Source organism: Diadema antillarum, unplaced genomic scaffold, assembly GCF_040938485.1.
Source record: "Diadema antillarum isolate AM-2024a unplaced genomic scaffold, OU_Dant_1.0 scf00000226, whole genome shotgun sequence".
NCBI lineage: Eukaryota > Metazoa > Echinodermata > Echinoidea > Diadematoida > Diadematidae > Diadema > Diadema antillarum.
The window spans coordinates 1,851,838-1,861,487 of NW_027271115.1; the positions used below are offsets into that span (position 1 = coordinate 1,851,838).

At 40.9% G+C, this 9,650-nt stretch overlaps 1 protein-coding gene across 1 annotated transcript; it reads right to left on the reverse strand.

Moving 5' to 3' along the window:
- Positions 1-1,350: 1,350 nt before the first annotated feature.
- On the reverse strand, positions 1,351-4,275 carry LOC139724663 (uncharacterized). The gene has a single exon (XM_071635794.1). It carries the CDS (start codon positions 4,273-4,275, stop codon positions 1,351-1,353), a length of 2,925 nt encoding a protein of 974 aa, XP_071491895.1.
- Between the last annotated feature and the right edge of the window lie 5,375 nt (positions 4,276-9,650).

A 9,650-nucleotide genomic window follows, 5' to 3' on the forward strand; every position in this document is an offset into this window, starting at 1 on the left:
CACACAATGTCTTCGGAATTGTGATTTTCGTGACATATACACTTTCATACAGAGTATGATTGTGGAGTAACATAAAAATCAAGCAAAGTTAAAAATCATCTCATTCTGTGTCTGCCACTCTTTAGACACTTTCAAAATCATCGAAAAAACAAACAAACAATTTGAATAAGCAGTAGAATACACTTTTGTCTTCTTAGTGTCAATTTTGTCTCATCAGGTAAGCGTTATTTCACTTTTTGACAAAAAGTCAATACACAAAATCACGAAAGCGTAATGGAGGACGGCGCTCGAGACGTGGATTGCGCCGTGGTACAGCAGGTGGTGAATGACCTGCTGGCAATGGGATATCACGTGCGTTTGGAGCAATATCAGTTTCGATGTCATCATCATCATCATCATGACGATTGGAAGGGACTGAACCGCTATACAGCTTGAAACGCGAACAGTTGCGTGTGATGTAATGATTGGCACGACGAACTGTAATGCGAGATCCACGCTTTCTCACAACTTTGTATGGCTGTGGAAAATATGGCGACTGGTGCTTTGGAACTATTCCATCTCTACGAACAAGCACCGTATCACCAACAGCGATTTGAGATGTTTGAGTCTTGCCGCGGCTGTCTGCATAGTTCTTCATACGTTGTTTCTTGTCTCCATCGCGATCGCGAACAGAAGCATCGAGGTCAGTGCGATGCTGTTGGGATGGTGCTTCTGGAAGACGCGTGCGTAGCGGTCGTCTGAAGAGAAGGGTCGCTGGGGGGACCCCTGTAGTAGAGTGTGGTGTTGCACGATAGTTACGCAAGAACTTGTATATTTCTTGCTTCCAACATTTGCGTTCCGTGATAGCACAGCGATAGACTTTCTTGAGTGTCTTCATGAATCGTTCGACCTCACCATTTGCTTGAGGCCAACGCGGTGTAACTTTCCTGTGTCTGAACCCCAAATAGTGGGCAAACTGGCTGAATTCCGCTCCGTTGAACGGTGGGCCGTTATCATCAGTACGGACCACAATGGGAACTCCAAAGCTTGAGAAGATCCGGTCAAGTTTCGGAATGACCAGACTTGCTGCAGTAGAGGAAACAATCTCTACCTCAACGAAACGCGAGTAATCATCAATGACCAACATGTGGTCACCGCTAGGAAGGTCGGCGAAGTCTACGCTGACTTCTGTCCAAGGTTGTTGCGGAAGCTCAGTCATTCTAAGGGGTTCCTTGGCATGCTCAACTGTATTCATCTGACAAGACAAACAATCGCGAACTGTGTGTTCACTCATACGATCTATGGAAGGGAACCACACCTTCTCACGCAACAGAGCCTTTGTCTTGGTTATGCCTTGATGGCCCTCGTGTGCTATGTCAATGATACGCTGTCGAAGAGAGCGTGGGATGACGATACGATGATCACGAAGAAGCATGCTACCGCCATCCGATACTGTGAGTTATCTCGTACTTCATGCAGGCTTCTATATTCAGGCTGTAATGACGCATCTGCAGACGCTAGAAGGTCATTCCAGCTGTCCTTCTGGATAGCACGAATACAGTTTTGAAGGACATCATCTGTGCTTGTTGCAGATACTAAGTCCTCATACGTGACCGTCTTGGGAATCGCGTGTGCTGCAATGAACGAGACTTGTTGTTCAGCGATTTCTTCTTCTGCTGATGATCCTGTGCTCTGGGCGATACGTGGGTGACGCGACATATAGTCAGCTGGGTTCAGTTTTCCAGGATGGTATTGGACCTGGAAGTTGTACGCTTGAAGCCGCAGTAACCAGCGTTCTATGCGTATGGGTGGCTTTGAATTGCCGTTGTTGAACATTGCCAACAGTGGCTTGTGATCTGTGGTAACAACAAATGATCCACCGTACAGATAGATGTGAAAGTGTCTGACAGCCCATGTTATGGCAAGTGCCTCCCTTTCTGTTTGCGAATAGCGTTGCTCTGTTGGCGTCAATGACCGACTAGCCAGTGCGATAGGGATGACCGACTGTGTTTGCGAGTCGTGCTGGACGAGAATGGCCCCAAGGCCAAGGGGGCCTGCATCCACGATAACCTCTGTGGGATTTGCTGGGTTGAAATAGCCCATAGTACAATGTTTGGAGACAAGTTCCTTGATGCGATTGAAGGCTGATGTTTGAGATGGTCCCCAAGACCATGGCACGTCAGCCTTTGTTAGTTGCCGTAGAGGAGCAGAGATGGACGCAAGGTCTGGAATGAAACGAGCACAGTATGTCACCATGCCTAGAAAACTGCGCACCTCTGAGACGTTCTGTGGCTCTGTGACAGCGTTGATTGCGTCAACCTTTCGCGGATCAGGGCTGATACCATTGGCCGTGAAGACATGCCCAAAGTACACTACGCGATCTGTGCTAAAGACACACTTAGCGGGGTTGAGAGTCAAGTTCACCTTGCGAAGACATTGCATGACAGCATCAAGTCGTGCGTCATGTTCTGCTTGACTGCGACCGAAGACAAGGAGATCATCACTGATATTCAGCACACCTGGTAGGTCCTGAAAAGTAGACTGTATTGCGTGCTGAAAAACCTCGGCCGCCGAACAAAGACCGAAATTGAGACGTTTGTACCGGAACAGCCCAACATGTGTAGAAAAGACTGTGTACTGACGCGACTCTTCATCAAGCTCTATTTGGTGATAACCTGAATTTAAGTCTAACGTGCTGAATGTTGTTGCTCCATTGAGGGCTGCGATAAGATCGTCAACAGTTGGAATGACGTGACGTTCGCGTTTGATGGCGGTGTTGACATTTCGCATATCAACGCAGATGTGAATGGCCTCGCTATTACGCTTGGGTACGACTGTGATGGGCGAGACCCAAGGCGTTGGTGAGTTCTCGACCTTCTCGATGATATTGTTCTCCAACAATCGATCAAGCTCCTGTACCACTTTATCGCGCATGTGGAACGGGATTCGACGATGAGGAATGGCTGTAGGAGTCACTGATGTTTCCGCCTGTATGTGATAGCGATAATTGTTCAGTTTGCCTATGCCAGTAAAACGATCTGGATAGAGCGACTTAGGCGAAGCTGATGACGTGGCATATGCGAGTTCTACAAGACCGAGTGCAGTGGCCGTTGCAAAGTTCAATAGCGTGTCACCATCGTGGGAGGTAACATAAACTTCAGTGGCAGCAGATGACGACTTGTAGCTGATCGTTGCTGTGAAGGTACCTTTAACATGAAGGGGAATTGAATTGCCATATCCATACACAGGAATAGAATGCGCAACCAAAGGTGGCTGCGGCCTGAGCTGTGCGAATGTCCGCTGAGACATCATCATGACCGATGCCCCTGTATCAATGACAGCACTAATGGGGGTGTCATTGACGTGTACAGTTACAGTCGGTTTAGGCAGTGGCTGTGCCTCGATATGAAACTGGTAGTGTTCATACTGGCCTGTACTGGCATGACTGGGAGGTTCTGGGTCTGTTGTCATGGATGGGGGGTTTGTATCACTGCTGATAGTGGTAGTAGCTTGGACATGCTTAGCAACGTTACCTTTGTTCTTCTTACTAGTCAAACAGTACTTAGCAAAATGATTTTGCTTACCACACGCATGACATGTCTGGCCCTTGGCTGGACAAGGTTTGTTCCGGTGTGGAAACACACCTCCACAGTTGTGGCATGTACAGTGTTCAATCTTTGCTGCATGTTGTTGTTGTGACTGTCTCTGGTGGTGCGCTGGGCGAGTACGACTACGAGTCCCGACTGCTTGGACGATTGTAGCGGTAGCTTCTGCACCTTCCATTACTGCAGCATGGCGATCTGCTTGCTCATATGCCCGTGCTGTACTAAGGAGTTTGTCCAGCGAGATTGTATCACGCAATGCATGTCGGCGTAGCTTTTGTGACTGACATCCAAGAATAATCTGCGACTTAATTTCAGCATTGTTGTCGGCAAATTCACATGAAACTGCAAATTTTTGTAATCTGTGGCAATACTGGTGAACAGTCTCTTCTTCAGTTTGTCTACACTGCCTGAACACAAAACGTTCGTATTCAATGTTTACTGATGGACAGAAATGCTTTCCAAGTGCTGCTTTGGCTGATACATAGTCCTCACCTGTATCAGGTAACGTGTCAAAAATATCTGAAACCTCCGGCCCAGCGTAGTGGAGGAGAAGCGCTCGTTGCTGCTTGGCATCTTTCACAGCAAATGCCGTGAACAAATTATCCAGTCTTTTGACGTACTTTGCCCATCGTTTTCCAACAGTTGCCGGCTCATCGTGCACAGAAAATCGCTCAAACTGTGGGAGATTCATCCTCACTCTGCTCGTCGCCAATATAATGTTTGAATGTTCACAATAAACAACACCGATCACACATCAGCTGAATTTGTGGTTCACGTTTACTGTGACTGACCAAACACGGTCTCCATGTTGTTAGCTTCTCCTGAACATAGCGATACATTACGGAGTCGTGTGCACACATTACTGGGTCGTGTGCATACATGGTATGGTATCGTTAAAAACAACAAAACAAATTAAACAAATAACACTTACGATACTACAGTAACCTTTAAATCAGAGGTCTCTACTTAGAGGGACTGTATAGTTCTGGTTGAGATGGGGATACTGGTTTTAACTTTTTTACAAGATCATTAGAAACTTCTTTTATGAAATATGAAAGATCATACAATTCTAAAAGGCATTCAAAGTTAACATGACAAAAAAAATAAATAGATAAATAAATCCATTTTGAATTGGCTGAGATATCCATAAACGTGGTGTCCTAAGAAAAGGTGGGTCCCATTTTCTATTAGGACCACTTTGTTTTACTTTTTTTTTTGATATCTCAGCCATTTCAAAATGGATCTTCATCAAATAAACTTTGAATTCCTCTTGTTTGCTCTTTAATAATTCATATACGTAGGTGGTTTCTAATCATCTCGTAAAATGCTGAAAACAGAATCCTCATTTCTATGAAAACTATACCATCCCTTTAATGCTAATTCACATTGTGTATTCTACCGTCTCCCCCCCCCCCCCTTTCTAAAAATTGTTCAGTCAAGTACAATGTATGTATTGTTTCAGGTGTCTATAAGGCGCAACAGAAAAATTGTGTTAGGGAGATATCTTCGTCGCGACGATATGAGACAAAACATCGTCGCCAATCGTCCCCGACGATCCAAATTTTTGGCCTCATGTGCTCATTACTGCGCTCTTTTTGGCTCAATATAAACATCATCAAAAGATGGTTCCGACGAGTCGGAACGAAGTCGTCTCTTTTCGTCGTGACTAATCAATTAAAGAGGTCTTTTGTCGATCGGCGAAGCGCTTCAATGATTGTTCAAACGTCGCACATCGTCCCCGACGACTGCGTATTCAACTTGACTAACCATTTTGTGAAAGGTTTTGGTGATGGTTTCGCGTCGCTCATCGTCCCGACGATTGACCATTGAATTTAAATCACCGTTCCGTGGCGAGTTTGTTAATCCATTATTGTTCTAACGTCGCACTTATCGTCCCGACGATTGGCCATTCAACTTGAATCACTGGTCAGAGACGCGTTTGGTATAATCAAAAGTGGCTGCAAAGTTGGGATGCTTTCAGCAGGATGATTGACCATTTGTGTACCGAGAGACCTTCCTAGCTATATATAGCTACAAACATTCACATGCAATCTATATATATGAGGATGTCCCATACATAATATCATTCAATTCAATTCAATTCAATTTATATATTTTCATTCTTCTGTTTTGTCCAATAGAACACAACACAGAATAAATTAGGAATTATATCACAAACATATACATTCAACTTTGCAAAGGATATCAAATGATATGCATGTATACTTGAAAAAGAATACAGGGTTGTTTTAGTTGAGGAAAAAAAAAAGAATTGAGAGGTCCACTCAAAAGCAACTTGTAGATTGTGAACCACTCAAAGGAAAATCTAATGAAATACTTATTTGCTTATACTTACTACTATTATTAAATTTATAATTCAAGACAAGATGGAACAAAACAGGAGACACACAGCAACAACATGACACCACTTGACAGAATGGATATAAAAATGGAAGGAAAGAGAAAAAGAGAAAAAAGAGAATGCCTACATGCTTATCAAGGAAACGAAAGAGGGAATTGAAGAGGGAATTGAAGAGGTAATTGAAGAGGTACTTCAAACAGCTGGTGGTTGCACACAGCCATGCAAAGATTATGATGGGTATTTCATTATAATGAATTCAGAGATTAACTGATTGATCTGATGGTTGGATGATGAACCCTGTGATTGATGAGACTTTAGCTTAATGGAAACAAAACATCAGAGGGGGTTTAACAGAAAGGATTTCAACTTCCGCTTAAAAGAATGCAAAGATGGAGAATTCTTTATTTCACAGCTTAATGAATTCCAGAATCTAGGGCCTGTGCATATAAATGAATTCTGAGCCATTAAAGTTCTCAGGAGGGGTAAATGAAACTCATTAGATTGCCTATAGTGGGATAAATATGAAAGAACTGGTTCCGTGTAAACATTGAATTGAATATACAGGGAAGTGCATAACGTTGCGTTGAAATTGGACATAAACTGACCAAGTTGAAAAAAGCAACAATACAAATTAATCATTAATTTTTTAAATCGTATATTTAATAAATAATGGATCTATATGGGAACGAGGCAGAATGCCACAAATAACACAAGTGCCCTATTTGTGATAACAGCAGTCTATCTCATAAAGTTTGATGGGCGCAACCCCATGCTAAAAGTCCGTAATTAAGATAAGGTAGAATTAGAGAAAAATATAACATCAGCAAAGGAGACTATAGAATATGAAACTTGAGCCTATTAATGATGCCAGTATTACGTGATATTGTACTAATGTTAATAATATGTGGAATCCATGAAAGCTTATCATCCACTATGATCCTGAGGAATTTTATATGAGGTACACATTCTAATTGAGTGTCATCCAAAATAATATCTTTGCGTAAAGCTTAGTAATTGCCAGATAAAAAATATTTTGTTTACCGTTTTCTTTTCTTTCTATGGAATTCAACTTCTTTAAACAATAAATTACAACTTCCTAGAAGAGCACTCGAATAACCTTAGTAATTTGAGAAAAAAAACCCTAGGAAATGTCTTCAATTTGTTACGTATGGGACATCTGATAATAATAGGACACATACAAATTTGCATAATTAACTGCATAATCCCTAAATTTTCATACCAATTTGAACCACTTAATAAACTTCTTTTGTCCACATATTAATCAAATACTTTTTGCTTTCCTTTGAATAAATACGAATTTTCATAAATGCCTCATTTATAATGCTAAATTTCACATTTATGTAAATGAAGCCCTTGAAATTTGCATAAATTTACATAATGTCGCTCTTATGCCAAAAGGGCCTCAAACAACTTCCACTGTTATGCCAAAAGGCCCTTAACCCTATAAACTTTGTACACTATTAGTGCCCTTTTGGCATAACAGGGGAAGTTCTTTAAGGCCCTTTTGGCATAAGGCCAACGATATGATATCATTCTTCCCTCCATGGAATTGAAACTACAACTCATAAGCTTCAAAATGATACCAAACATGTCAATATTGAGCAAAGATGAAACCCCTCTGAGGGGATCGACCATCTTGGACTTGTCCTAAATTTTACATCAGACGTATCATGTGCTCATAAACATATGTCCCAACTATTTTCATCTCAAAAATTCCTATGGACTCCACAGAGGACAATTCATTTGGGCAATCTATTGCCAGGTGGATGCTCTGCAATGATAACAATTACTTAGTAGGGCCTACTTGAAAGGTGAAACAAATCTAAAGCAATACAAATGCGGCCCCTACATGGGCCCAGCCCTAACAACCATGCACATCGTGTGGGATTTCATTAGTTCATTTATACATACTGTGTGTGCTAGTGTGCAATTGATGCTTCAATATCAATACAGGTCAATTCCATGGAAAGGTTGCATTTTATGAAAATCAAACTATTGAGTATAGATGACTAATGAAGCTTAATTAGATGATCTGGTATTGTTTACTCAAAGCAGCCTTTCACAACGGATATTTTGATACCTCATTTGTGAACATCGGTGAACGTGGAGTGGAGTTATGTCCGAAAAACCTTCATTTTTCATGAAAATTGCCAATTTTTGCAGAATTTATGTATCATTTCTGATACACTATTATGACCATAATACAGCTTGTGTAATTCTCAGATGGCTTATTTTCTGAATGTTCTTTGTTCATAGATTGGTTTTATGATGTTCTAGAACTTGTTCCGGCATCAGTAAATATTATTCTCTCAATCTCAAAATGTGGTAGTTGATAGCGTCCCATAAGTCACGTTTTTGTGTCCCATCAGTCACACTGGTTTTCCCTATCCTGCTATTGTACCAATGAGTAGATATTGATACCACTTGGCTCAGGGTAAGCACCAACCCTTTGCTACATTCAGGAAAGAAAATATCTCTCCAGAGACTCTGTGTGTAAGAATATTTCAGAACTTACTTCCCCATGTGAAAAAACGGTGGTCCTCAAATGTCCCATAAGTCACGACAGCAATTTTTCGTCGCTGTACGTAATGCGATGATACTTTTCAAACTAAGTATGGTGTTTTCATAAACTGTGATATGATGGATCTAACCATGAACTGAGAAAAATGCACTTGATGCACCTATTTTCTCAAAATACTGGTTTGAAATTGCCGAAAATTGTCACTTTGTCCCATAAGTCACAATGGAATTGACCTACAATGAACCTGGTAATTCAGACACAATAAGCATTGAACACCAAAGAAATACATTCACAGAATGTTGAATGCTCTTCAAATTATGAATACAATGAATTTATATGTGAGCATCTACACTGGCAAATGAGAATAGGCAAAATCTGAATACTGTGTATCACATTATATAATATGCATGGGGAGTTTAAAAAGTTTCAGTCGTATCAACGCATGCATACTACATACAAAGAGACAAGTGCAGATAAGCTTCAGTTTTCCTGTCCATTCAAGTTACTTTTGACAAAATGCAAGTGGCACTTCAGTTTTACATGTACAATGTACCTAGTACTGATTTGGTAACTTTTCATAAGGCATTGAGTAAAAAGACCAGTGATAGGTAATGTACATCACAAGACATCTTTGGCACTAATAAATGTCAAATTATAGTACTATTTACATCACAACATCATAATCACATGAAATTATATCAAAAGTCACTTAGGTTTATGACTATACGCGGGCACCTTCATCAAGAAGAAGAAGAACTTTTCATAATATTCATTATAACATGCTTTGTGCAGCATACAAGGTCACCTTGGCAACTTCTTCTCTAACAGGAAAAACATGCATTAATTCTAGAACAACTTACAATTGCAGGCTATTATTTGACTTGAAGTTCTATTGTGGGATTCAAGCATGCAATACAAAGAAGGAACTGAATCATTTACAAAGAAATGATTTCTAAATTACTGTTCTTGAAATTTCTGAGCAATGAATTATGTATAGTACGGAAGATGTTCATCATTGTGGTATATTAAGTAAGTGAAAGAAATAAAGCTAATCTTCTGGCTCATGAAGTGATAAAGGTCAACACTTACACAGAATATGATGTTTCGGGCACGAAATCTACTAGCCTTTGTCTGGCAAAGTAGACCGAGCTTTGTGAGACGG